This window comes from Gymnogyps californianus, chromosome 27 (assembly GCF_018139145.2).
Source record: "Gymnogyps californianus isolate 813 chromosome 27, ASM1813914v2, whole genome shotgun sequence".
Classification (NCBI taxonomy): domain Eukaryota; kingdom Metazoa; phylum Chordata; class Aves; order Accipitriformes; family Cathartidae; genus Gymnogyps; species Gymnogyps californianus.
In genome coordinates this window covers 5,981,574-6,008,713 of record NC_059497.1, presented here as the reverse complement: position 1 = coordinate 6,008,713, position 27,140 = coordinate 5,981,574, and the positions used below count along the sequence as shown (strand labels likewise).

The 27,140-nt window shown below is 47.4% G+C and overlaps 1 protein-coding gene across 1 annotated transcript in view; it reads left to right on the top strand.

Annotated features, from left to right (window-relative positions):
- The window catches only part of LOC127026358 (guanine nucleotide-binding protein G(i) subunit alpha-3), a 378,524-nt gene that overhangs the window by 350,220 nt on the left and 1,164 nt on the right, over positions 1 to 27,140 (top strand). Inside the window, exons 2-8 of the mRNA XM_050911558.1 lie at positions 13,344 to 13,387; positions 13,496 to 13,637; positions 15,825 to 15,982; positions 22,691 to 22,819; positions 25,307 to 25,436; positions 25,948 to 26,101; positions 26,828 to 27,041. Of these exons, the coding sequence (XP_050767515.1) occupies positions 13,383 to 13,387; positions 13,496 to 13,637; positions 15,825 to 15,982; positions 22,691 to 22,819; positions 25,307 to 25,436; positions 25,948 to 26,101; positions 26,828 to 27,018 (909 nt within the window). The 5' untranslated portion in view covers positions 13,344 to 13,382 and the 3' untranslated portion in view covers positions 27,019 to 27,041. The remainder of the gene's footprint in view (positions 1 to 13,343; positions 13,388 to 13,495; positions 13,638 to 15,824; positions 15,983 to 22,690; positions 22,820 to 25,306; positions 25,437 to 25,947; positions 26,102 to 26,827; positions 27,042 to 27,140) is intronic.

Here is a 27,140-nt window from a genome sequence, read left to right as displayed (position 1 = left end):
AATCCTTCCTGGTTAGTTTAGGTGCTAGCCTGTATCCTTAGCTCTGCTCTCCGGCGCCTTTCAGAAGGTCTGGCACGTTGTGCCGGGCTGTGTCTCGGGAGAGGTGGGTTTGTGTGACATCAAGTGACAAAGCTCGTTGCTGGATGCACAGAGTTGTCCCGTTGCCAAATCCAGCCAGTTTTGCTTCTCTGCCCCGACTGGCCTGTGCAAATGGCATTTCTGTGGCTCCGGCTGCGCGGGTGCAGCCAGCGTTGAACTGTTTGTGCCTAAAACACACCGTTATTCAGCCTGTTGCAATTTCACTGGGTTTAGATACTCTGTGTAATTATGTTGAAGCGGTCCTGCTAATTCATGCAAAAATAATTAAAAGCATAAGTTTGTGCTAAAATAGCCTTCATCTACATAACTAACCAAGCAAACTGCAAGCTCTGCTGCTCCTGGAGGCCTCAGCTTTTTTCTGAGACTGATTTTTCCAACCTTTTTTCCCCCAAATTCACCAAAGCTTCCTCAGCACTGGTGCTTAATAAGATTTGGTTGTGTTTTGGTCAAACATAGAAAAGTGCCTTCTAGGGATGCAAATCAGGGCAAAGCTGTTGCTGCTATTTATAATATCGTTAACCAGAAGTAGCTTTTCTAGTAGCACAGCACCTTTGTTGCGGGTCCCTATTTCAGAGGGACCGTCAGGGTGTCCGACCTGGCCGCTCCTTGGCTCTGGAGCTGCTTAATGCCCTTTGAAGGGTGACGTGAAGCTCTGAGGTTGGACGTAGGTCTCCAGCTCGGGTTGTCCTGGCCCCGCAGCGGTGGCCGCTGCTCCGAGCATCCTCCCCAGCTGAGGCTGCTGGAGCTGACGTCGGGACCCTGCTTGGGGGAGCTGCAGGGAGCCGTTGGCCTCTCTGATCTTGGAGCTATCTGGAGCTTTCCTCCCGCCAGCTCTCCGAGGTACATGGTGCGTATCTTGTGACTCGGCCACGTGAAGATTTTTCTCACACATGCAGCAGTCGGGCTCAGCCCCGAGTTGCGTTTTCATAAGACAAAAAATTAAATACCTCAATCCAATTAGCTTGAAGAGGCAACCGGTGGGAGTTGTGATGAGATCACTTCAGTGCCTGACTCCCAGCTCGGGCTGTGAAAGGTGCTCTTGACGTCTGAGACATCCCGATCTTCGTGCAGAAGTGTCACAGCCATCTGGTGACCGCTTCCCAGCGGAGAACGCGTGAAGCGATTTGATAATGGGTCAGATCTTCTTTCTGAAGACACAGCGCTTCTTGTCTGTGCTTTGAACTTTTTGGAGGACCCGATGTGCTTGTCCTCTACTGAGGTGGAGGTAGTATCTGTCTTGGTGCTGGTATTTCCCTGTCTTCAGATGCCAGAGGTACAGCTTACAGCCGTGTTTTCCCACCTGCCTGGGTGAGGATCAAGCACAATATCTCTGTGTACCTTCTGCTTGGTCTTCAGTTCTGCCCTTCGCCCACCAACAGATGCAGGGCAGGCAAAATGTTTCTTATCTACAAAACAATCATTCTTTGGAGTGACTTAACCTCGCTAGTTTTTCGAGGAGCCGGCTGTGATTTAATCAGGGCAACTGCAGCTCGGAAAAGAGACCATCTTGCCACGCTGGATGCTGCTGCGGAGGTGCAAACTTCTGTTTTCTGCACGATGTCACATCCGACGCCATTAGCCAGCTGTGGGATGGGACTTCTTCCGTCTGGCTGATGCTGCCTGGGTTGCGTGTACATCACGTGCTTGTGTAAAGACACAGACAAGTGTGTTTGGGCCCAGCACTGGGAGCTGAGGACAGACAATTTATAACACACAGCTCAGCTACAGATGGAGTGACTGGCAGGGGAATTGGGATTTCATCCTATCCTCCAAGAGCCCTCTGGACATGGTTCAAGTTTCATTAAATTCTGAGGCAGAGCATTGAAATGACTTTTCTCGGAAGAGGAGAGTGTGCTGTGAAGAAGAATTTTTTTAATTAGAACGTGGCTTTTTTAAGTAACTATAGCTGTAAAGGCACGATGCTCAACTTTGGATACATAAGATACTTGCTCCTCACACGCAAGTGGGATTGAACAGTGTCTCTTAATGACTTAAACACAGTTTGCATCTGAAATGACCGACAGATGCTGATTATTTTTCTAGCGTGCTCTTCATAAACCGGTTGAGGAGACTCGGGTGATACCCCGCCTCTGTGCCGTCACCTTTTGTTCCCCCACGGGTACCGGCGATGGCGGCGATCCGATGCCTGTCTCTTATTTCATGTTTTCTCAGTTGGTGTTTGGTAACTTCTCTGCCTCGTTTAACCTTCCCTCGTTACCAGGGTGGCACTGGCTGGGTTATCTTTAAAAACAAACAACGAACAGGATCCAAATTCTGGGGCAAGCGGAGGCGCCGGTGGAGCTCAGCCTCCTGTAGTTTTGTGTTTTGGGGTCTCTGTCCGCTGCGAGCTCCCTCGTGTTTGAGGAATGAGCTTTTCCCTCAGCGGGAGAACTAACAGTCTGTTCCCTACCCGGCTGCTTATTTTGATAAGTGTTTTTAACAACTCAGGACTGTTGTCCCTGCATCAGATTCAGTGGATGTTTGACTTTTTAAAAACAGGCACATCACAAGAAGAAACTTGATACTTGGGAGACCAGGCTAATGAAAATCTTTTCCAAATCCCTCTCTCCCCAACATTCCCTCCCCTTCCAAGCCATCTGTTGCTTTCTGATATAATTCCCATTTTATAGGCCTTTCTCTGTTTTATTCCACCCGTGCTTGTATCCAAGCAGCCCGGGCGGTGCCTTTTTATCCTGTATCTCTGTAAGAGCATCCACTTGTGTGAATCCTGCCCGAGAAGGATTGGTATTACTGCGTTATTCCATGGCATTCGGAGGATGAAAAAGCTGCCGTGGAGTGCATCTTCAGCACGACTCTCACGGCAGGTTAGGGAAGATGTTTGCTGCGTTTGTGACGCGCTGCAGCGCTTCGCTGGAAGCTGCTCCTCATGCTTACACTTAGGTCTGAATGTAAAGAACATAAAAACATAGGTCTGAACATAAGGAGCTGTCAGTGAGCAAGGGGTGCCCAGGAGACCCAGCCAGGAGAGATGTTCATTTGATCCTCAGCCAAAAGACACATCGCGGCAGCGTGTTGCCTATCAGTGGGTGTCTCGAGTCCACGCCGCTCAACAGCAGGCGCAATTAGTTTAAAACACTCCCAGGAGTGTTGTTCAAAGAGCTGCAAAAACAACTGCAAACCAGAAGTCCCGGGCTGGCTCTTCGCTGCGTAGCTTAAAATGCAGCAGAGGGGCCTTTTCCTGAAGAGGACAAGGTGTTTGCAGCTGACTTCGGAAAGGATTTGAACGCTCTGGTTGGGGAGGAGGGAATTCAGGGCTCCCTTGGTGAGCATTTAGGATACAGGTTGCTGGCGATGGTGCAGGTAGTTATGGCATCCTACCATGAGCGTAGCTGGTGCTGGCTTCACGGAGGAGAAGGGCAGAGCTGGTATTTACAATTCTCACCCTTGGGCCAGTTGACCACTTCATGGTGGGAACGAAAGGCTTCGTTTCCACCAGGGAAATGTTTTCTCATGCGTTTGGGTTTGTGGCTATCAGCAGTTTCAGTTGTGACAGCCCTTCTTCCCTGGGCTGGTGGCGGCTGCGCTGCAGAGTCCGGGTTAGGTAACGCGGTTGTTAGCGTCCCTCTCCTAAATTGGATTTGAACTTTGATTTGATTCTGGCCGTGGATGAAAATAGCTTTTTGTACAAGAAATTATTTTGTATCAAAGGTAAAAAGGGACGTTGCCAAAGTTCAGCATGTTCATGCTGTCACCCAAATGCTATTGCACACTAGCCTTGCAGTTTTGAGTGCCGAAGACCATCCCCTGTAGGACCAGTACTCCTGTAGTCACCAGAAGACTTGCTTGTGGAGTCACTGTGTTGACATTTATTGTCTTGCAGATTTAGAGCAAGGCAAGGTGCTTGAGGGATGACAGCGGAGGAAGATCAACAGTTGCTCTCTGTCCACTTCATGGCTACAAGTGGTTGTAAACCAGTTGTCCTCTTACTTAGCTGTGCCTCTGCAAGTTTACACGGTCATTAAGATCTAGTGCAACAGCCATGCAAGGAGGGGAAAAAACCAATCTGCCTGCCTTCCAAGACTAGCCTTTATTTCCTTTTTCCAGTTTCTATCTTTAATTTTATCAGGAAAAAAACTTTCTTAACCTCTTTAATTTTGTAATTGCATGATTTTGTGCCTATTTCTGCAACTCCTTAAGCAATTTCTCGGTGACATCGATGGTCACTCAGATCTGTGTGTGGGTGACTGTGCGTTAGCAGGCGGCTAGCTCCGCCAGCCCAGTGTTTCCCGGTGGTCGGCAGGACTGGTGCAGAATTCCTGGGGTCTTCTGAATGGTCACGGGATGTTTTTAACCACACTCCAGCGTGAAGTGGAGCTGGTGCTTTGAACCCAGCATTTCCCAGTCCCTTGGTGCCGTTAGGCTGTGATGTGGTATGATGTCTGCTTTAAATGCTGCAGATGAAATTGGTTGCTGGTCTCTCCCCATGCTGGCACCGACTCGTGGCATGCTCTCTTGGTTTGAGAGGTGCGCTTTGGCCTTGGCGCTGCCCTGCGTGGAGGCAGTCGCCATGCCAAGTGCTCGAAGGCTTTCTCTTGTAAGGCACCTGTTAAAAATCTCTGCAGAATCTTTAAGGCAATCATTACATGTTCGGAGCCTTTAAGTAAAACAAGGCTAATGCCCTAACAGTTTCAAGGCAAACCCGAAAAGGCTTATAAAACATAATGCTTGGGTGCTCAGGGGTTAATGTTCATCACTGAGGCGTTTACAGTTTTATGGTTTCAAGTCTTAATTTTTCTGGCTTACGCAAACAACATTTTAAGGCTTATTGAATGGCTGAATGATACATGTCAGACTAATTCTTTCCCTGACTTTTTCATATGGGGACGTTATTAGATTCATATGGAAAATAAATGCGATTGCATGCAGCATGAAGTGCCTGTGATCTGTTGTGAGCATGTGAAAGTCAAGTGGAAACGTGTGGCTCCTCGGCGCGTACCAGAGGGCGGTTCACGGGCTGGGCTGGCCAGGCCAGAGCCACCCTGACACAGCTCTTGCATCGCTCGCCTCCGTGTTGGGAAATCCTCCTCTGGGGCTGCTGCTGTTCCTGAGCATCTTCCAGGTGCCTTCTCGGGGGGAAAAAAAACTGTATCAGCTGTAGCCCAGGTGAGCCAGCAGGCAAAGCAGTACGCTGTGTTTCGTTTGAAAGCCTGTTGAAGTGATCCTAGGGCTCGTGTTACTGATGTTTTCAAAATGGCATTCCTTAAACAACCCTCCGTTTTTATTTCATCCAGAGACAGCGAGAACTTCAAGTGGTTTGTCCTGTAACATTGGCTCCTCTTAGCTCCAAAGTTAAGCTTTAGTCAGCCCATATGCCCTATTTTATTTGTATATATTGTTTTTTCCGATGTGTAGTTATTCTTGTAAAAGCGTAAGTGTCAACCTAAGCCGTCCCGGTTCCTGTTGACTTTTCTAACAATAGCTGTATTTTTGAGGCCTGGTGGTATGAAACTTCTGCTCCTTTCTGTGACGTTTTTTCCCCTTTTCCTGATTCCCAGCGCAGCTCTCTCACTGCCTTTGATTCTGTAGTTTGTTGAACCCCTCTTGGCCTTGTGAGATCTAAGAGCTTTCCAGGGGTGCATTGAGACAAAAAATCTCAACGAGGGGAGATGGGACGAATGTTAGCAGGCATGGCAGCTTACCCTTGCTTAGAAATACACATGCAAGAAGGTGGGGATGTCAGCATTTGAATTCAGCATCGTGAGGTTGGAAACCAGGAGGGAAGTGGCAAAGGGGAAGAGGACCTGATAGTTCAGCTTTCCAGAAATGCGGCCGCACAGGTACGAGGGCTGCAGGAGGGTGTGCGGGGTGTCTAAGAGCCTTTCCAGGTGGAATACAAACCAGGAGGGCAGCATTGTGGAAAACTACCTTAGGAGTGTGTTTGTGTATAAGGGGAGGGATTCATGTTCACTTGTTAGGGTGGGATGTTGGATAAACGTTGACAAAAGGAAACATCTGTTTTATCAGGGAGATATCCATCAGAGTTTAGGCTTGCAATGGATCCCCTGATATTTTAGGGTCTGGACTCCTGACAGCTTTGTCGTACCGTTGCTTTGGCCCCTTTTTAGTCTGTCAGAGGGAAGATTGTTTGGTTTTTGGGTTTTGCAGGTGGGCTCTAACCACAGCCAGGCGATTCAGTGTCACTTCGTAGCTGCACCTTAGCACGAAAGGGTCGTGTCGTCTTCCCAGGTCTGTAACTCAGCCCTGCAGCTTCAGGCTCTTCAAGTGAAATGTCTGGGGTTATTCCCGAGCTGTTTAAGAGGGGATATTGGAAACACTGAGAAATTCCCGTGGATTTCAGAGTTCAGCAAGGGTTGCAGCATCATCCTGCCTCAGGAATGGTCTGGCAAAGTTTCTGCCAAACCCCTGCTGGGATTTTTAAAGCCGATACGGGCTGTTGCTGTAGTTACAAGCTGTGCACGCTCTCCTCTAGAGGCTAGAAATCAGAAACATGTCAGTCTGCTAATTTTTGCCTTCCTTGCTTGCACTTTAATGGATATTCCAGGTGCATCTCTTCTGTGTCTCTAGTAAGAATTTTTCAGCAGTGACCTGGTTTCTCTTCAGAAACTTTCAGATGCTGCAGGGCTTTTCCCCTTAATTGGGGGGGGAAAAAATTCCTCACCTGAAGTACAGTTTAATGCAGTTTTGATACGGCTTTAGAAAAAAAGCACTTAAAATAAGATTGTTAGTACCTTCTGAAGCAGTGAGCCGGGTGCTCGTGTCTGGAAGACGTAGGTAGTCTTTGACCTACCTTCCTTGTTTTCCAAGCAGGGTGAATTAAGAAGTAATTGGTTTAAAAGCAAACATTTTATCCAGCGCGTAGTTGCGTAGACCTGTAATTCCCCGTCTAAGCTGTGTTTTGGTAGCTTGCTTGTTGTTCTCTTCCCTGTAATCTCCAGCGCGTGGACATGCCGAGTTGCTTGGCTTCCCGTCTCCTGCTACAGGAAAGCCTCTGGCTTCCTTGGGGGAAGTGGTTGGGTGATAACTTCCCCCCTTTGTATGCATCGCTCTCCCAGGGCCAGTACTAATACGGCTTGAAAGCTGCTCAGGTTCCTTCCCCTCTCCCTTCCCCCTCCAGAGGGAAAAGGGGATCTGGCTGTAGGACTTCATACAGGGCTTGCCAGCCTTTGAGCAGAAGGGAGTTCAGCGCTGTCTGATGGTGCCAAGCTCTCCCCTAAGCACTTGGGGTGTTATTCGGATGGTTTGGGGTGAGCTCCGGGGGTTTGCAGGAGCTGCGGTGCCTCCCGGCTCGGGCTGGTGTCTGGAGGGAAGGGTTGCTAGCTGAAGGACCTGTTGAAGAGCAAGGACTTCACTGAATTCTTGCAGAGCGTGCATCGATCAAGTGGGGCAAGCCGCTGCGACAAAAAGCAGCAAATCCTTTTGACAGATTAGCTGCTCTTCGTGTCTAGGGTGTGCAAGTGGGGATATGGATAAATAGGTTCCTTGCTGCTAATTTGGGAAAAGAGAAGTTAAGACTTTTGAAACAATTTTTCCATGGAGTTACGACATCCCTGCTTAGGTCAGCCTCAGTTTCTTGTGACGAAATGTGATCCCTGTGTAGCTGTGCTAATCAGAGCAAAAAGGAAAGGTTTGCTTTTCCTTTTACAGTGAGAAACATCCCAGTAATGCTCTGGCTTTCGTATTTTTTGAACCCAGTAAGATATGGTGTCATATTTCATGATTTTTGAACTCTTTCTAGCTCCCCATCTGGTCCCTGCCTGCGATCCCAGAGGCTGGGTGCTTTGCCTGCGGAGTGCGTAAGAATTTCAATGTAACTCTATCCACTTGCACTCGTCATCTTAATTTCTAATGCGAAGCATTGGTTTTCTGTAGGTTGGAGCAGTGTTTCAGTAGCATTTAAGTTCCTCCTCTTTTTCTTTTTTCCCCCATACTAAAGGTACGTGACAGAAGGCCTAAGCCACACTGTAAGTGTAAACACCATGCATCAGGGTAAATGAAGCTGCATGATAGCAGGGAACAAAGGGTGCAGATTAAAAGCTGTTTACCAAGTAGGTCCAATATGGATCTCTTTATGCAAACCCTTTACAGCCACTCCAGTGAGTTGGAAAAAGGAGACTAGCAGCTTGCGCGGTGCGTACATCTGCAAATGTTTAGAGAAGTTTCAAGTGTCAAAGAACAGAAGCGAGACCTGGAGATGTTGAAGCTAGGGCTGGAAAGTAAGAGTAAAATGCAAATAATTGTGGACCTTGTCTGGGGTGTGGGTAAGGTAAGAGTAAAAGCATAGGCACAGAGTAAGAGAGGCCCCTGAAAAAGCCTTACGCTGTGTGGGAGGATGTAGTACAGGTATCTCAGAATAGACCAGGGCAGCGTTAATGCTTTTTTTTTTTCTGAGCAATTGAGATGAGACCGTGTGTGACGTTGGCCATCTCATCGGCAAGCAGCTGCCACCCCAGCAGGAGCTCCCAGCAAATGATTACGGAGCTGGAGGGCAGACGTTTTTAAATGACTGTTTAATGAGGTCCCTTGTCTGGATGGCTCTTGCAGGAGTAGGGAGTGAGTCTGGGAGAGGACCTGGAACATCAAGAAAAACTCCTTTAGGAATAACCCCCCAGAGGAGGTGGCTTACTGCTTGGCCGTGCCCTTGTAGCTATGACTGCCATCAGCGTGTGCTGTAGGAGCCGGTTCTGGGTTGTATGTTGGTAAGGAGAGAGGTTTAGAGGATGTGGGTCGCTATTTCCTACCTATGCTGGTCCCTTTGAAGTAATAGGGTGAGTAACCAGCCCTCTTTCCTCTGAGCGGGTGGATTGCTGCTCTTTTAAACTCCACTGAAGTGGGGGGTTTGAAATGAGAAGGGAAGGAGTTAACTGAATATGGTTTGAATTAGTGTTGTATAACCAACTTGGCTATGTTGTCATGGAATAATTGTATCTGATATTGTTTTGTCAGTCAGATGACAGGTAGTACAAGTTCAGCATTGCCTGCTGCAGCAGCAGATTATTTTAAGATAATCTAAGGAGGAAATGACAGCAAATGTGACGATGAGAAATGAAAGCCAGAGAATTTATGTTCAAAAGTCTCTCCTGAATTCCCGCTGTTGGGACTTTGGGTTGAACGCTGCTGTTTTGGGACACCGAAGCTTTCAAATTGCAGCACCTTAATACAGGGAATGTGGAAGACGCCTGTGAAAATAAAGAAGAGGTTTTGTGTTCCTCCCAGGGTGGAAGTGCTGAGTCTATAGAGCGTTAATATTTTCACATCTGACCACAAATGCTGCTGTGCTGAGTGCCCGAGAAGCCGTAGCACGAGCACACAGATATTCCCAAGTCCTTCTTGATGCCATCTCTGTTAAAAATCCGTGCCAGCCGGAGGAGAGGCACAGACATCTTGGCAGCTGGGAGAAGAGGCGATAACCAAAGAAAAACTGCCTGCTAAAGGGAAGGATGTTTCCTGCAAGCTGCTGGTTTCAGACGGCGTCTCGCCGTGGCTGGCTGCGGGCTGCAGCGGGGGGCCCTGCTGGCATAGTGTGCTTCAGGCCCCGGGATTTGCTTGGGTGGAAGGTGTTAACTCCAACATCTGAGCAGATTTTTGGGAGATTCTGCTTAAAACATCCTTCATGTTTCATCCCTGTTAATGCTTCTTGAATGGCTTTGAAGGTGGAATCTAGTTTATGTTGCCTGTTCTACTTGAGGCTGAACCGGCCATAGCTTTTCTTTAAGGCTTGAGGGAAGAAAAATAAAATTGAATTGCCTTATGCTTAGGAATAATTTAAAAGTTAAATGTCTGCAAACCAAAGAATTTCAACTTGGCAGCCTGGAAGTATTTTGTCATGAGAGGCTCTAATCTGGTAACCCTTCAACCTAAACTAAAGGCTAATTGATTTAAATGGCACTACATGCACTGTCTTGGAAACAGTTTTCCTGCTGTGCGGGGCAGCTGTTGGTGTTACAGTCCCTTGAGGGGGATGTCGAGACAAATAAACTCAAGGCGGTATCTGAGCAATCAGCATTTAAAGGTGTCAGTGCTCTTCGATGTATATCCTGGCCGTGGCACCCCCAGCAGCTGTGCAGGAGAAGCACTGGGTCCCTGTTCGTTGAACGCCAGCATGTTTCTCTTGTTGCCTCTCTACTCTCTTGTGCAAAACGGATCCGGAGAAGCAGAAATCCTTGTCCACCCACCCCATGATGGAGGTACAACCCCGTGACACCTGCAAATGGGTATAATGAGTTAAGGCACCGTTTGACTTGCGTTTCCTCCCGTTTGGCGGCCTGAGAACCTGCCATGAAAGTACTTGTCCTACTGTGAAAGCTCGTACTGTGTGAAGAGGCTGATTTGCATCTGCTCTATTCAGCTACCAAGAGCTGTAAAAAAAAAAAATATTTGGCCGCTTGTTTGGTTTGAAGCTGTCTAAGTGCAAATAGGAAATGCACCTTCAGCTTGAAAATGGCCTTGTTTGATGTTGGGGGAAACTTCCCATTGTAATTTAACACAGCAGTGGATCCTCAGGAATCCTCGTCAACATCTGGGAACTGACCGGGATGAACTTGGGAGTGGAAATACAAGTGCGTGGTGGTAAAGGCTGCGTTGTCCTCGTTCAGTCCTGCCTGCCGACGACGCGTCTGGGCTCAGGTTGGCACAACTTGTTCACTGGTGAATGTGCTGCTTGTATCTGGCTGTTGCGTAACTGTTCAGAAAGCAGCAGTTGTGTTTGCTCCTTCCCAGCCACCGCTGTAACTTGCACCTTAACATTCCTGCCAGTGCTTTTAATTCCCTTATCAGCCAAAAGAGTTTTACTAGTGATATTGGGGAAAAAACCTGAAGGAATGTGAAATAAGCAGGGTAAAAGGTGTACAAAATTCCAAGCAAGGGAATAATTCGTACCTGTCACAAACACAAACCCTACAAAGCGACCTCTTGTCTTCAGGGGTTTGATTTCTTGGGTCCTCTGCTGATATGACATGAAGTTGTGAGACCAAGAAGTGAATTCTGCTTTTTAAAAATGGCTGCTGTTTTCACACCCTGTTCATGGCGCTGTTCCTAGGAGCTGGCCTTCCTGAGGCTTCAAGGATGTGAGAATGAAACTGGAATGCAGTGTTGTCCTCTCTGGATGTTGTGAGAGGCTTGGGAAGCTCTTTCCTGGAAGCCATGCTTCACAAAGGTAGCACCAGAAAGCTTTTCTGCTTTTTTTTCCTGGAGAAGTATGGCACAGCCCAGTTCTCACAGCCTGACATCCCTGAAAGCTGGTTGTCTTTTTCCTGTTGGTCTGATAATCTAAAAATGATTTTTCTCTTCCAACAAAGCTCGCCTTGCTTGTAGCGATGCCGTTCTGGGTTAGCACACTGCTGCGTTGCGTAGACTCTGCAGGCTGGGACATCTGGTGCCTTGATGCTAGAAGTGAATGGGAGCTTGGGTCTTTTAGTGCATCCAGGATCTCTTGAGTCATATATCCAAATCCAGGCAGGCTCAACTTCATTCCTTTGCCTTCAGCAAACCCAGTTCTGCAGCTCAGAGTGAGCCTTTTAGGCTGAGGAGCCCTGAAGCCAGCGGCGGGTCAGGCTTGTTTGCAGTGAACTCCTGGTGTTGCGGTCTCACGAGGTAGAGTAATCCAGGACCTGCGCTTCTGCTGACATGCAGTAACGCCGTGCATGCCTTTCACATGCTTCACGGCTGGGACAGGCATGCGTGCAGGCAGCGCAGCTCAGCTGCTGCTGACTGCAGAGCTCAGTAAACCGTGATAATGTGATGGTTTTGAATCCCGGAGTAGGCGTCTGCTGCACCGAGCTGTGCAAGCGTGTCAGCTGCTGCATGGGTGTGCAAAGGTGGTTTCTGCCTTGTGCCTGTGGGAGGGGGACGCGGTTTGTGAGTGCTCTGTAGTTCAAGAGAAAAAGCGGTGAAAAACAGATTAACTCGCTGTTGTTTTGCAGACAGACAGGGATAACTCAGCCCCGCCAGGTCTGCAGAGGTTTGGCAAGCCAGGTTTCTCTGCCTTTCTTTGAAGGAAGGCTGTTTGCAACGCAGGCGTGTCCAAGTGCCACAGCCTGCAGGTCTGATATTTCAACTGGAAATCATCCTGTGGCAAAGGCTCATTTCCGAGCTAAACCCACGGGTCTCTTTATCCTCAGTTTCCCAGAATAATAGTACTTGTATTGTGGGAAATGATACAGAATAGAGCTTGTTAATCAATTAAAATTTGCCTTGCGTGTTCTGTGGGTGGATGCATATGGGTGTGCCACGGTGAAGATCCCCGAGTTGTGCAGTGGCTGTGGGAACCAGTGTTGGCAGCTGGAGGGTTAGAGCAGGAACCCAGGTCCCTGATCATCCTGCTGGTGATTCACAGACGCCTTGGTTGCCACTTCAAGTCTAGACAGGTATCTTCTTTGAATTTTGCCAGAGCTGTTTAAGAGGTATCTAGCTCAGGAGTGATATCGGTGTGCTTACCACTATGCACTAGTAATGGATCGTGGGAGTGCACCCAGTCTTTCCACTGTGGAAAAAACGCATTAGTTTGAATGATGATGGGCAACATTTGGCTGACTTTGTGCTAAGTGGACCAGGGAACTTGCAAGATCCATTTTGGTGTTCCTGCTCTGACAGGGTAACGTGTTTCTGGGCTTTAACATCTTAAGCTGCTTCACCTGGATCTGCAAGAGCAATTTGGGCATGCTTTTGAGCTCTGTTCTGGGTCTACTTCCCTTCCACTGTATATCACACAAGATTGCTTCTGAATTTGATGTTCCTTGTAAAAATGCTCCGGGATCTGTGATTGCATCCATCTGCTTATTTAAGGCTAATACCTTTATCTTGCACAGCTCGGTGATGGTGGGTAGCAGCTGATGATGTTGATGCAGTTAGCTGTAGGGCTACCTTGGACTGTAGTTACTGAGCTGGAAGAGAGGGATGGTAGATATGCTATTAGATAAATCCTTGTCTCAGTTTTTCGGACCTAGCCTCAGTGATCAAGAAGTATGCTCTGGAAATTCAGAAATTCTAGGTTTGATGTTTTTTTTTTTTTAGCAGATGAATGCATAATGACTGTCAGCATCTGTTGTTAAAACCCGGGAAGGAGGTACCTGTGGATGTGCTCTTCAGCGATCCCTCCCAAGGGGCTGGGGCAGCTGCTGCGGAGCTCTGTTACCAGCAGCAATGCTCAAGAAGTATCTTACTCCAGACCCCGTCAGCTTCTGTGTGGGTACTGGGAAGAGTACATTCCGCTTCTCCTTTTAATTTCATGTGGTTGCTAACTGGCTTTTTTTTTTTTGTGCTTTTCAGGTGCTGGAGAGTCTGGGAAAAGCACCATTGTGAAGCAGATGAAGTAAGTGAGAGTACAGGCATGTAAACTGCATTTTTGTACGAGATGAAATAAGAAATCTGTGGTGCCTTTCTGGTTTGGCTTGGGAATGATGGCTTGGTTTTCTTCCAGGATTATTCATGAGGATGGCTACTCGGAGGAAGAATGCAAACAATATAAAGTAGTTGTCTACAGCAATACTATCCAGTCCATCATTGCAATCATAAGAGCCATGGGAAGGCTAAAGATAGACTTTGGGGAAGTTGCCAGAGCAGTAAGTATTTCACTTATTTCCCTTAGTCTGAGTCTGTGCTGTGAATTCTGTTAATGAATCCTGGAAATTCAGTCCATGACACTCGCAGTGGAAATATGTTTGTTACAAGATACAATAGCGAAAGACCTCTCATAATCTGTAATATATTACCAGCACAAAGTGTCAAGTATTTTACTGAGGTTACAGGTAAGAACCTTTAGTAGTTTGAATGCTCAAAAAAAAAAAAAACTCCAAACTTTTGTCTAAACTATTTGAATTTTTAACAAAATTCTCAGCTTTGGCTTAAATTGCTTGGCATCAGTCTTCAGTAGTGTTTCACAGCATTATGCCAGTTAATCTTTAAGCTGAGCCAAATAAATTCTAATCGCTTTCACTACTTGTACTTGTCCTCTTAGTTTTTTTTGGGGGGGTTGAGGCCCTGCTTTTCCTCACCCATCCAGTTCTGCTGATTCCTTGGGCTGTTACTAGTGTTCACCTGCAACGCTTCAAGATTGAAGTCAGGAAGTCTTGACCCCCGTGGTGGCGGGGAAGGCACAGACAGCATGGGAAGTCAGGGACTCCCAAAAATCTGTCGGAGAAAGGAATTGTGTATATCAGCATAGGGCAGTGGCTGCACAGCCTGTGACTCTTGCTATCTGGCACCAATTCCTCATGCTCACAGTTAATATATGGTAAGTGAAGTAACCTACTCTGTTTCTTTGTGATGCAACCGCAGATATTTGGAACTTAACGATATAAAGCATCCTGGCTGAAGGGCATATCTTCACTTGCATGTTAACCTAGGCTGTTGTTCAGCTGCTGCTCCAAATCCTCCCTGGCATTCCCCTCCACCTTTCCTCTGTGCTTGTTGAAGCTGACTGGTGATCTCAGCCTAGCTAATGTAGCTGGAAGGAGGAAGATGTTAAAATCCAAGTTCCTTTCTCAGTTGGCCTGCCCAGGCTTAGCTGGCTTCACAAAAGCAGAACAAGAGCTGTGTGCCAAGAATTTTCTCATGACCCAATCCACCCTGGAGGGCAAACAACTTGCCACACTTTCCTAGGAAAAGACCAAGGGTAACCAAATCGACTGTCTCGCAGCAAACCACGGCAGTGACCTGTCAGCATAGCACCATACCCATACGTGCTGTACCTGCAAAGACTCGTAACTGAGGTCCACCTCTGTGTTGTGGCAGTTCAGACCTTGATTAAGTTAATTTAGGCGCCCGTTGCTTGTGCTAGGGAGGTACCCTTTGGAGTAGCACGCCGACTTGACTCTTGCCCGAGCTTAGGTGCGTGCTGGGCAGTACAATTTAGGGCTCAAGTGAGAGGAGCGGATGTTAGGAGGAGACAGTCTGAAGGTGAGAACTTGCTGGGATAGTGAAAGGTCTGTTACATCTCCCGAAAGGATGCTGGCAGGTCTGATCACCGTAGAAATAAACATCAGTGTGGGGTGTAGGTCAGCCTGTTTTTCACTTTCAAAATCTGCTTGTTAACTTGTAGAAGAGTGAGGTCCTGCTCTAAGACTTCTGAGAAGAATTTTTCATGCTCTAGGGCAAACACTGAAATCCTGATCAGTCCGTCCCATCTCCTGATGAAATGTGTTTTTAAGAAATCGGTCTCCCTTACTTCTGACAGCTATTGCAGCAAATGGGAAGTCCTCTGAGCTTTAAACCTATAATCATCCAAAGCTTGCTTCTGATACTGAACTTTTCCTTGTCGCCATACTGTACAATACTGTAATAGAGGTTTTCCAGTTTAAAAACTATTATTTATTGTTTAGTTCTATAGTTTAGTAGCACTATTGTTAGTGCTACTATAGTAGCACGTTGGCATTCTTACCTCTTCTCTGAAATGTTACGCCAGGTTACTGAAACTTCATGTTTCCGATGTGAATGCTGCCTGTTACTTTGGAGCGGTGATCCCTGCAGCGATGGCGTGACAGAAGCGTTGTGTGCCACCCGTAATCAGTGCGTCTTGCCCTACGGGCTGGACCTTCTTGCCCAGAATTTGCCTTTCTAACTGCAGGAGAAAAATAACTTGATGATTTGGGGGAGAAGACTGGATAGACAGCGTGAGAGAGGGGACCATGACTCCTTAGAGCAGTTGCGGCAGCCCCTAGGATCGTTACTGACGTTAAACCTCGCTGTCATTTGTGAAGGTATAAATGGGTGTACATCCTCACTTGTTTTGATTTCCCCTCTTCCTGCAGGACGATGCCCGTCAGTTGTTTGTACTAGCTGGAAGCGCAGAGGAAGGCGTGATGACTGCTGAGCTAGCTGGCGTGATTAAGCGGTTATGGAGAGATGCTGGAGTTCAGGCCTGCTTCAGCAGATCGAGAGAATATCAGCTTAACGACTCTGCATCATAGTAAGAAACCATTACCGGCTTCTGGGCTCTTCCCAGCTAACCCAGTGGTGTTCAAAACGGGCCGGTGTGACTGAAAGCAGGGTGGTACTTGGGTGGTGAGGGTCCTCTTCTGAGGGGGTGGGCACAGGCCCCAGTATAACTGGTTTATATGGGGCTGGGCTCACAGGTGACCTGGTGCTTTAGCTCATCAAAGTCAGTTCTACTGTTTGTCTTCCCTGTATGTAGTATTGGGGAAAAAAACCACATTTTGTGCCTAGGTGAATTTGCCAGTCTGTTTTTAGTGGAAGAACAATGTAGCAGCTTGCATTAAGATGGCTCGTTACAGCAGGTGATCAGCTATGTCACCTTCATTATCCCTACGGAAAGGAGTAACACCTCCTGAAACCGAGCTGCTGATTAAACTACCAAATTTGTGTTGAGCAACAATTTCCGATAGTGGGATCTTCTGATACTGGCAGATCAATATTCATGTAGTTGTTCTCCTTAACAGCTCTCACTACACTTCTGTTCCTGTGCCTGACACCACACGGGCAGCGCTGCAGGCTAGCTATAAACCTGCTTATTGTTCTGTTTCTAAAATGCACACAATTGCTTAACAATCGGAAAGTTATGACTAGATAAATAGGCTGCTGCTGGCTGGTTAATGAGAATTTTGACTAAATGCCTCATCTATTTCCAAGAGGCAGGTTAGCGCGGGGAGGGGAAACTATTTCTTTTAATGAGCAAACCAGTTGTTGTTTTTCTCTTTTTTTTTTTAAAGTCATGTGCTTGGTCTCTCTAGAACAAATATTTGAAACTCTGAAAGGATGATTTTGGGGTTAAGTGTGCCTCCTGATGTCCAGCTGAAAACTTGTCTCAATTTAGTCAAGTTTTAAGCTTTTGAAAAATTAGTGCTTTATACAGAAACTTCAGATGTGTCACAGCTCAGTTGCCTGCAGGCTCCTTCTGTGCAGAGCATATTTTAGCTTGAAAATAAGGACGACTTTTTCTAAATTTGTAACACCTTGGCAGGCTATCATGGGTTTAGATCAAGGTAAGCGAGTTGACAAGAGGAGGCTTTCTCAGGTTCGTGTGTGCCTTTACAGCATGCAAGGGGGGAACTTCAGATTCAAAGGGAGAAAAAAGGATGGGTGAGGAGGGGGATGAATGAGCGAATGATTTAATGAAAAGATGTGGAGAAGAGAAGGAAAGCTTAAGGACTTCTTGAGCAGAGGATCTAGGGCAGAAAGCATAAGTGGTTGAGTGGAGCTTAAGGAGGAAGCTAAAGATGGGGAACCTTGGCTTTGTGGTCATGATGGTCAGCTTTGAAAGAGAAGAATGAAGGCAGGCTGGAGAAAACAGGGTAGAAAGGGGGCAGAAGCAGAGCAGATCGGGGAGAGAGGGCGTTAGCCTGCTTTGGTAGGTGCCCGCTTGACCTGGCTGCCTTCCAGAGACTGGATTTCGCAGGGTTATTCCTGTTCCTGAATATCTGCAACCCACTCGTGTCCAGTTTCTGGTACTGGTACGTGTAGGCACAGCTACTGTGACGAATTGCTGTCATGGACTGGTGTCAAATGTGCGTGGCAGAGAGATTTCAGCCCGATGATCACCCACGTGGCATTTTTTCTAAGTGCATCAGAGAATTTTGGCTTCCTGTCCTAAGACCACAGGAAGTTGCACTAAAGCAGCATTGTTTTGAATCGGTAGCCCAGCAACTAAGCAGTTAGGAAACGCTGCGAGTGGGTTCCTTTAGCGCAGAGCACGATCACGCAGTTTAAAAACCTGTTCTCTCCTGCAGGACCCCCATCTCCCCAGTGTACAGAATGAGCTGGCCAGATGAGCATTCAGTCAGTATTTTTTCCTCAACACGTGGCTCCTGACCTGCCTTATCTTCGGGTGTCGCCCAATTAGTTCCCTTGTCCACACTTAAAGGATGGATGTCTTGCAATCCCTTTTTGTGGTGGTGGTCACGTAGGTACTAGCTTTTGTGTGCGATACTCTTGGGGGAATTTCACTTCCCTGCTCCTTTCAATATCTCCTACAAATGGGACTGAAACTTCAGGGTTAGCAGCCTTTAAATATGTGCCCCATTTGAGATGGCTGGTTTTCCAGCTGAAATTCAGTATTACGCTGTATTTCAAGCCCGGTTCTGGCTGACTGGGTGCTGTTCCTCGCTTCCTATCAGACCTCGGGGCCTCTGCTGAGACACCCAGAATGGGGGTGGGAAAGAGGAACATATGAGTGAGTGCTTGTGAAAATTAGGTGGCATCAAGAACAAGAGATCTATGGCAGAGCGCCAAGGCTTTCAGGGCAGCATCGAATTGTTCCAAAAACTTTTTCTTCCTGCTGTTTCCTGCCTCGCTGAGCACTTCCCCTTGTGCGGGCAGGGATCCTGCCCGTCGGAGAGCTGCCCCAGCAGGCAGGAGGCCGTGTGGGAGGAGAGGAGGCAACCATAACAACGGTGTGTTGTAATCCGTATGCAACGGATGGGGGTAAGCTCCCAAAGATAACCGCTTGTGACATTCATCCAAATGATCTGTCCTGCAATCATAGTGTTTTGCATATTTTCTTCTTATTTTTGAAGAACAGTTGAGTAACTCTTGGTCTAAGCTGTGGATGTTCAAGCACTAGTGTAAACACCCAGCGTCTTCTCCAGGCACCATCTGATAATGTCCCTCTAGCAACCGCCCTGCTCTTCTGGTGTGATATTTCAAACATCTCTATTTTTTTTACTTGCCTTATTGCAGCTTCCCCTTTTTCTTTACCTATGACGTGAGCAAATGGCTCTGTAGCTCACCGCTCCCGTCTCGAGTCAATGCCGTGGAGAAGCTTTTCAGACCTTTGTGCGCAACTCGTGGTGTAATAGCTACAAAGACCAAAAACCTGTTTGGTGGTGCAGCAGTGTGGATGCTAAGGCATATTGCTGTCTTGCACATCTCTTCGGTTACCTCTATCTGATACTTGGAAATGTCGGCAAGTGGATAATGCTTTAAAATATTTTAGTTGCTGGTTTCGCTACTTTTTCTGAAGTTCATGCAGACACCAGGCTGCAGATACTGTAGGTAATTATCTGCAGTCTCACAGGCAATTAGCATAGTTTCTGATCAACCATTCTCTGTTCTGGCATATCTTGTCTTGTTCCCAAGTGGCAGTTTTGGCCTGAATTCCCTGACATGATGCTGGATAAAACCTAGATTATTTCTATGTGTGGGGTTTTTTTCTCCTCTTTGCTTTCAAGCACTAGCTTGCAGGGCATTGTCCTCCCGATGCTTTCTTGTGATTCCCCTCGAGTAGCACCACCTTGGGATCACAGCTCAAGTTTTTGAAGTGAGCTTTTTCATCTGTAGGTCTGTGCTGCAGACTGTGGATCTGTCTTAGCTGGCCCAAATGAGCATTCAAGTTGATAAATGTTGTGAAAAATACATACCATTCCCTTTTCCTGGAAATCCTGCTCTGTTACCTGGTTTTCTGCTTTGCTTAATCTGCCAAAATCCAGCTAAACACCAGGGGAGAGAAGGGGCAGATGTCTGCAAAAGAAATGCATTTCTTAAATATAGGTTTCACCGGGTCTTCACCTGTTTTCTTCTTGCTGCAGGAAGACTTGGCTAGAGATGATCAGTTCTGTACGAGCTGTCAACCTATGTAGGAAGAATACTGTTTGCATTTTCAGACTTGCACACGTGCTTGTGCTAATGTTTCTTGAAAGCTTGGTGTTTGGTGACTGCAAATACCGACTCACCTGGGTACCAAACCTGCGTCTTTCTGCCCTCTTGTCTCCTCTCCCTGGCAAAGGCTAGCTTTTGTTTGCTGCTCTGCCTTCGGGCGTGATGGTGACAGCCCCTCCTTCCCGTAGCTCAGGCTGCGGATAGCTGTTCATAATAAATGCTTTGTATGAATCTTTCAGAGCCGGTTTTGGCCTTGAAAGCATTCTTTCCAGCGCTAAAAGGAAACATGACTGAATTGTTAGGAAAAATACCATTCCAGGGTTCATGTGAGCATGTGGAGGAGGGGAACTCTGTTATCTTCACCAACTGAAAGCTGTCCACTTCAGAACATCCCTCTCCTGCAGTCAGTGTTTCTTAGAGCAGTCTGAGCGTGAGATGGGATGCCACTGAAGCTGGCAGGTTTTCTGATCGGACTGGAACTACAGATCCTTGCACACGCAGGTATTCAACCAGTGCCAGCCTGGCACAAGATGTCCTGGGAAGGCTTGGAGGGTCACTGAGACAAACACGAGTTGCGCTGTAGGCTTTTGGTCAGCTTTTTTTGTAATCGAGCCCTCATTTTAAGGGTGAAAAAAGAAGGGAAACAAAACAAAACTGTCTTTTTGCAAGCTTGTATTTGCAAGGTGGTGTTGAAGCGTGAGAAATAGTTGGCTCTGTAAACACAAGGATCCAAGGTGGGGAACAAGTCTTGCAACCTCAGCATACGAAGGAAGCCTGGTGGCGAAGGAGATTGTGAAAAGGGATTCAGACTGCATGGGATGTAGAAAGATTCAGTAAGGTATATGTTTTCAGTTCCCAAAACAATATTTATGAGGAACATCTTTAAACTTTCAGACAGACTGTGGCAGGCTGTGGGTTACGAGTCGCTCGAAACCATGAGTCTCAGACCATGCTTTTCCAGTTTGTTTGTTTTTTGTTTTTTTTTTTTCACGTTCCAGTAAATCTGTACATGGTCGAGGGAAACGAGTGGCAGTCTGCACAGGCTGGGCTCTGCAGCCTGGTTTTGCTGGGTGGGCACGGCTGCCGCCTCTGCACACAGTCAACTGCCTCCGGCAAGGCGAGGATGGCTGGAGGAGGCTGCGTGAACACGCGCTTGGGCGGTTCTTCTGCTACCGAGAAATCCCCCGTGCTGGATCTTCCAACTGCTTAGGCGTTTCCATGGGGTTTGCCCTTTGAGTCTCCCTGGAATTAGTCTGGCAAAGCTTATTTTTTAAGGCAGCTTGCAGACAGAGCACCGCTTGATCTCTGATACACCTTGTTCCCCTGACTGACGTGCAAGCGTTCGAGTGGCACTTTGCAATTCATTTGGTGGGAGTTGCTTGACTCCGTTCACTCCTCACTGCCTGCCTAAAAAGCCTGAAGTAGGAATTATACCACTTTCACTGCCCAAACTTCTGATGCTGAAAGCTGATTAGGAGCAGATGCTTTACGGCTTCAGCTTGCACATTTATCACTTCAGTGATGTAGGGGACCCGTATCAAAGCCAAGCTGTTAGGAGTTGCTGGGTCAGTTCTTAGGTAGCACTCCCATCAGCTTTTGAACCACCGTATCTCAGCTAAACTTATACTGGTAGGAAAGGGGGGGGTGGGAAATCGGGGCATGGTATTTCCTCAACAGAAATATTTCTTAACAGAAGCCTAATGAAGCTAAGTACCTTCCAAATTCTGTTTTACTAAGCTGAAACTAAAGCCAGTCCCAAGTGTAAGTTTTGGGTGCTGCGTTGCTGGTCAAAGAGCAGTTCACAAACCTGTCAGCCCACTGAATGTGAGAGAGGAATGAGAGGAGTTGGCCCTTTCTGGGCTAAAACCACTTGCAGATACTAGCTCTTTGAGAAGAGCCCCGTGGCGCCGGGCGAGCCCGGGCAGGAGGCTGGCAGGTAGGCTGGATTCTTCTGGGGTTCGGAAAATAGGTCAGTGCTCTGCAAATATGCTGGCAGTCCTGGCCAGAGGAGATGCTGAAGCTGACGGAGGAGGGAGATGTCGCTCAGTACGTTGCCTGCTCGGTGACGAAGGCGAGTGGAAATGTGGGGTTCCTGGCACAGCTTTCAGGTGCATGGGAAGGAGTGATCCCTGGCTGGCAATGGATCTTTGAAAATAATGTTTGGCTGGGAGGGCAGGGTTTATTACACCAGTGTAGAGCCATTACGCCACTAAAATCTCAGTTACATGGTACTGTATTGATTAAAAACTGCTCCTGATAGGCATGGCCAGTCCCTTCCCAAAGGAGCTGGCACGATCCTCATATCTTTTGTGGAAGCAGGAGGCCATCGCCTTCCCCTTAACAGGAAAAATGAGCTCAGAGGTGTTGCTGGCTGGAGCGGGATTTCTGACACTGCTGGAAATGATGTATACCTCTTCCTTATGTGCCTGAGAGCCGAACTTCAAAGGGAATCTGCTGTAGCTGGAATTAGTTGGGGTCTCGATGGGCACGTTGCCTTGATGCCGCAGAGAAGCGGCTTCCTCCAGCGGCCGTGCCGTCAGGGAGCCGGCAAGCATTGCGTTAGGTTGCTGTTGCTAAAGGAGGTGAATGACTCTGCCTGTTTTGGGGGTAGTTCTTGACGCTTAATTCTTTCCTCCTGGTTCATTTGACATATCCTCGCCCTTTAAAAGCAAGCCACTGGATTTATTGCCTTGTGCTTTGATGCGAAAGACCTTGACTACTTTGAATTGCCCCAAGAGATACCAGTCTTGGCATGGCTTCTGCATCAGGAGTACTTCTCGTGCTAGCTTCTTATCAGGCTTCACTCCCCAGCTAGCTGAACTCTACCCAGCACATGCTGCAAGGTCATATGGGGAGGGGTTTCAAAAAAAAAAAAAAGCCCAACAAAACACAAAATCAGCCCTGGGATAGACCCAAGGGTGTTTTTTCGCTGCATGTTCGAGGTCTGTACTATGTGAAGAAGATGAATAAATTCCGTGATGACTTTCTTCTGCAGTTTATAAAAGATTCATGGCGAGCAAGCAGACTAAAAAAAGCGCATCTTGTGTTGTCTCTTCTGGTTTAGTTACCTAAATGACTTGGATAGAATATCCCAGCCGACCTATATTCCGACTCAGCAGGACGTTCTGCGGACCAGAGTTAAAACTACAGGCATTGTGGAAACTCACTTCACCTTCAAGGACCTGTACTTCAAGTAAGTGAAGGGCAGCGCTTGTCCCTGTGGACTGCGGTGACTTCTTCAGTGCGTGGTGGTGGTGGTAGGTCCCACACCTGCGCTGCAAAACGTCTTGCCCTGTTTTAACTGTCCTCCTTGCCTCCGTTACACTCCCTCTCTACTGGCATTGCTCGCTGGAGATACTGGTTTGACTTTTATTTGCCTTCTTCTGTTCTTTTCAGCTGCTTTTATGTTGGAATCGCAGACACAGGTACTGACTGCTTGTTTACAGGATCAGAAAAAAAAAAAAATACTAAAAGGACACTGACTCCTGGATTTTTGAGTTTGAATTTAACCCCTTCCTTTGAAGCGGGAGACAGAGCTCTCCCCGCAGTCACAATCTTGGCTCTGGGCTGCATGGTGTTCTCCACGAAGCTGTAGATGACTGTGCTGACTGACACTTGCTGCGGAGCAGGAACGGGGCATGCAGAAAATGTTCTGGGGACTGGCTGCCTTTGCGTGACACCGCAGAGGATGGGACTTGCCTGTCCTCTCTGCCTTCTAAATTCAGTCCCTGCAGGGCTCGGGTATCGAGCCTGGTCTTGGCAGTGTCCCTTTACGTATCACTAATCGAGCTCCCTCTAACCTTCGTAGCGGCTGCTAGCCTGCAGTTTAGCTCTCCTCCCCGCTCTTCATCCGCTCGTTAGAAAATCCTTGCTTTGGATCCCGAGCGCGCTCCTGACGAACAGCCTGGAGCCCCGCGGGGTGGGCATTCGTGTCCTGTAATGTGGATGTAGGGAAACGCAGCGCCTGTATCTTGGGCGAGTTCCCTTTGTCTGTGGCAATGTTTTCAAGTCTTTGTTGCTCAGAGCCTTTAAATAAGCATTTGTTTGCTTATTTTTAGCTTGTGTTTGAAAACAGTTTGAAAGAGCTGTAGCAGAAATCCAAGTGTTGCTTATGAAATGTGATTTTGTTTGCACGCTTTTTTGGGAGAACAGTAGTATTTTGGCTTCTGAACTGTCTTAACTTACGAACCGTTTTAACAAAAAAGCCTAAACACTTTGCATCACCGAGCTATTTACATGGCTTCTGGTTCATCCAGGGAGAAACTTGTCTTCTGTCGTGATGTATTAGGATTAGCATTTCCAGCTGCAGTGTGCGGTGCTCTTTTAAAAATCATCATGTCTGACTAACGGAAGAGTGAGCTGGAGGTAGCAGGCATATTCCGTTTAATCGTTATAACCCTTCTTTTCAAGTGAAATGGCTGAGCACTCGGAGGTGTGCCTCCCTGATGCAAAGAGGGGAATTGCTCTTTCCCCAGCCTGCCTGAAGTCATTGATCATGTGCAGAGCCCGAGACACGAGGTGTCTCGTCTCGGAGGGATTTGCTCCACAAAGGAAAGCATTAATACATCTTAAACCCTGAAGCTGCCATCTTTCCCCCAATGGAAGCCTTGATGTTAAATCTCAGACGTTAATAACGGGCTGAGGTAGCCTTAGTATAACTGTGACTCGAATTTGGATTAGCTTGGCGAAGCTGAGTTGTCAAGGATGCTATTCCTTTCCAGATGTCTCTGTGCTAACAGCAGAGAGTAATGGCAAATGATACAAGCTAAGTAAATAGCCTGTATCCTCACAGAGATTTTCATCTTTCCTCCTGCGGTCCACGGGGACGGTTTACGTTAAACAGAAGACTGGAGTTAGCTGAACGGCACTCCTGGCTGCCTTGTTTGGCATCATTAAATTGCATTGCTTTTGGCCCACCCTGGGCAGTTTCTCTCTTGTCTGGCTGTTTGCTTTGATAACAAATCAATGTTTATGATTTTCCTAGCTCTTGGATATTGACTTGTATCTGGCTTGATTTAATTAAGTCACGCTCCATCAGAACATCCTGGGCAATCCTGCTTCTCATCAAAATATTTTGGTGAGCAGGGTGTTGTAACTGTCCAAGGCACTTGCATTTTTTTTTTTTATAGACAGAAATTCTGTAAGCAACTCTGCAGCCTTTAAACTTCAGTAGCTCACAGATTTATTTTTTTTAATACATGAAACTGTTTCTTAACCCCATTAATTTTTTTTTCTGGGTCCCAGTAGTAGCATGCAGGTAGTGTGTGCCAGATAATCCTTTGTCAGACGCGGTGTCAATTAACTGGAAGAGCTGACTATGAGTAGGTGTTTGGAGTCCAGTCAAGCAAATGGATTGTTGCTAAGGAAATAGGAGACAGAGAACAAAATAAGCATGCCCTGGTGAATCAGCAGACTTCTGGATAGCGATGTAGGTAACATCTAGTTCTTCCTGCTGAAATTGCTCTAAAGAAAAGAATTTTAAAATCCAGCGGGCACCCTTCTGAGAAAGGGAGGACTCAGAGCTGTTGGCCTTGCTGGTGGAAGGCTGTGTACGTGTTTTCCCCTAAACCCTGCTTGTTTCAAAGTCCTTAGCAGAGCCTCCTCCATCCCCTGTGAACGGTGTGGTGGCCGGGGAAGGAGGTCTCCGTAGCTTCTGAGATGGTTCTTCTGCCTCTCCCAGGATGTTTGATGTTGGTGGCCAACGGTCGGAGCGGAAGAAGTGGATCCACTGCTTTGAAGGCGTGACGGCAATTATTTTCTGTGTGGCCCTCAGCGATTACGACCTTGTCTTGGCCGAGGACGAGGAAATGGTATGTTACGGAGGAGCTACCAGTGCCTGGCTGCGTGGCTTTGTAGAAGGGAGGTGGAAGCAAGCACAGACCTACCCTGCGTGGGGGGGAACACGTCTCTGGCTCGCTCCCCTCATTACAGTTCAAGGGCTGTGAAGATGAGCACTTCCTTGCAGCAGCCGGCAGGACCTTGCCCCAGAAACTGATAAACATAATGCGTAAATGAGATTTTTTTTTCCTCCAGGCCCTGCTTACAGGGAGGTGCCTTGAGTTGTCCCGCAGCCTGTTCCCCTAGGTGTGAGTGCCTCTGTGGAGGAACAGACGTGTCCTGGGGGGGTTTCAGGATGAGGAGGTGACCTGAGCCCTGCTCGGGGTCGTGCTCGTGCTCTTCCTGATGAAGTGGCAGCGAGGATATGGCAGTGACACTCGACTCTTTAGCCTGGCCTTTGCAGTAAAGCCTGACTGTCCTGCCACCCCATCTTCCCCTAATAACTCTGCAATGATGCATCACCCTTCTCACTTTATTTTCCAGAACCGGATGCATGAGAGTATGAAACTGTTCGACAGCATTTGTAACAACAAATGGTTTACAGACACATCGATCATTCTCTTCTTGAACAAGAAAGACCTGTTTGAGGAAAAGATTAAGAAAAGCCCACTAACGATCTGCTATCCAGAGTACACAGGTAAGGTTGGGCTCAGGAAGCTGTGTTGTATTTGTTGCCAGGGCCAGGAATGAGTCAGTCAAAGCCTACACGATCCAAGATAAGGTAAAAGCTTATCTTTTTCCCTATTCCCTTAACTCTTGGGCAGCAAATTTGGGCTGTCAAGTTAGCTGATAGCTCATTTTTCTGGGAAGAGATGTGGTCGTGCATATCTGTCGTTCGGAACAGCTTTTGTCCATGTCTTTTATGGCCTGGAGTCCAAATAGCAAAGCGTTGCGCTCAGCAAATCAAGGTCACTCCGCATTTTCCACGTGTTATTAGGACAATACTTTGATTTAACTTCCATTTCGGAGGCTATGAAACTTAGCCACGTCCTGGGTATGGCACTTGTCCGCCCCGGTGTGTCTGTGTTTCAGCAACAGTCTGTTTTGCAGCCCTTCCCTGCCGTGGCCCCGCACGGATGTGATGCTTCACCTACTCGCTGCTCGAGGTGTTTAGATATCTTTTTTTTTGATGGTCCTTCCTTCAAACCTGCGGTGAGTCGCAGGAGCGAGTGACTTGTCCAAGGTCACTGACCAGAAGCTGGGAATAGACTTCAGATTTACAAGAAGGGGTTAACGGTGGATTTGGATTTGTAGCTGGATAAGGCAGATGGTTGCAAGCAGCTTAATATGTACTTAAAAGATCTCTCTGCTGTGAACTGCTGGCCAAAGTAAGGGATCTTCTCTTTTTTTTTTTCTTTTTCAGGCTCCAACACGTACGAGGAAGCAGCTGCGTACATCCAGTGTCAGTTTGAAGATCTGAACCGGAGAAAAGACACCAAGGAGATCTACACGCACTTCACCTGTGCCACCGACACCAAGAACGTGCAGTTTGTGTTTGATGCTGTTACAGATGTTATCATTAAAAACAACCTGAAGGAATGTGGACTCTATTGAGAAGGAAGGGGCGTGGGAAGAAGGTAAAGCTGAGCTGCTCGGCCGCTCGTCGCGTTCAAGCGTCGCACACCGGCTCGGGCTGGCTTTGCCTTGCACCTCACTAACGCTTGCTGTTTTCTTTT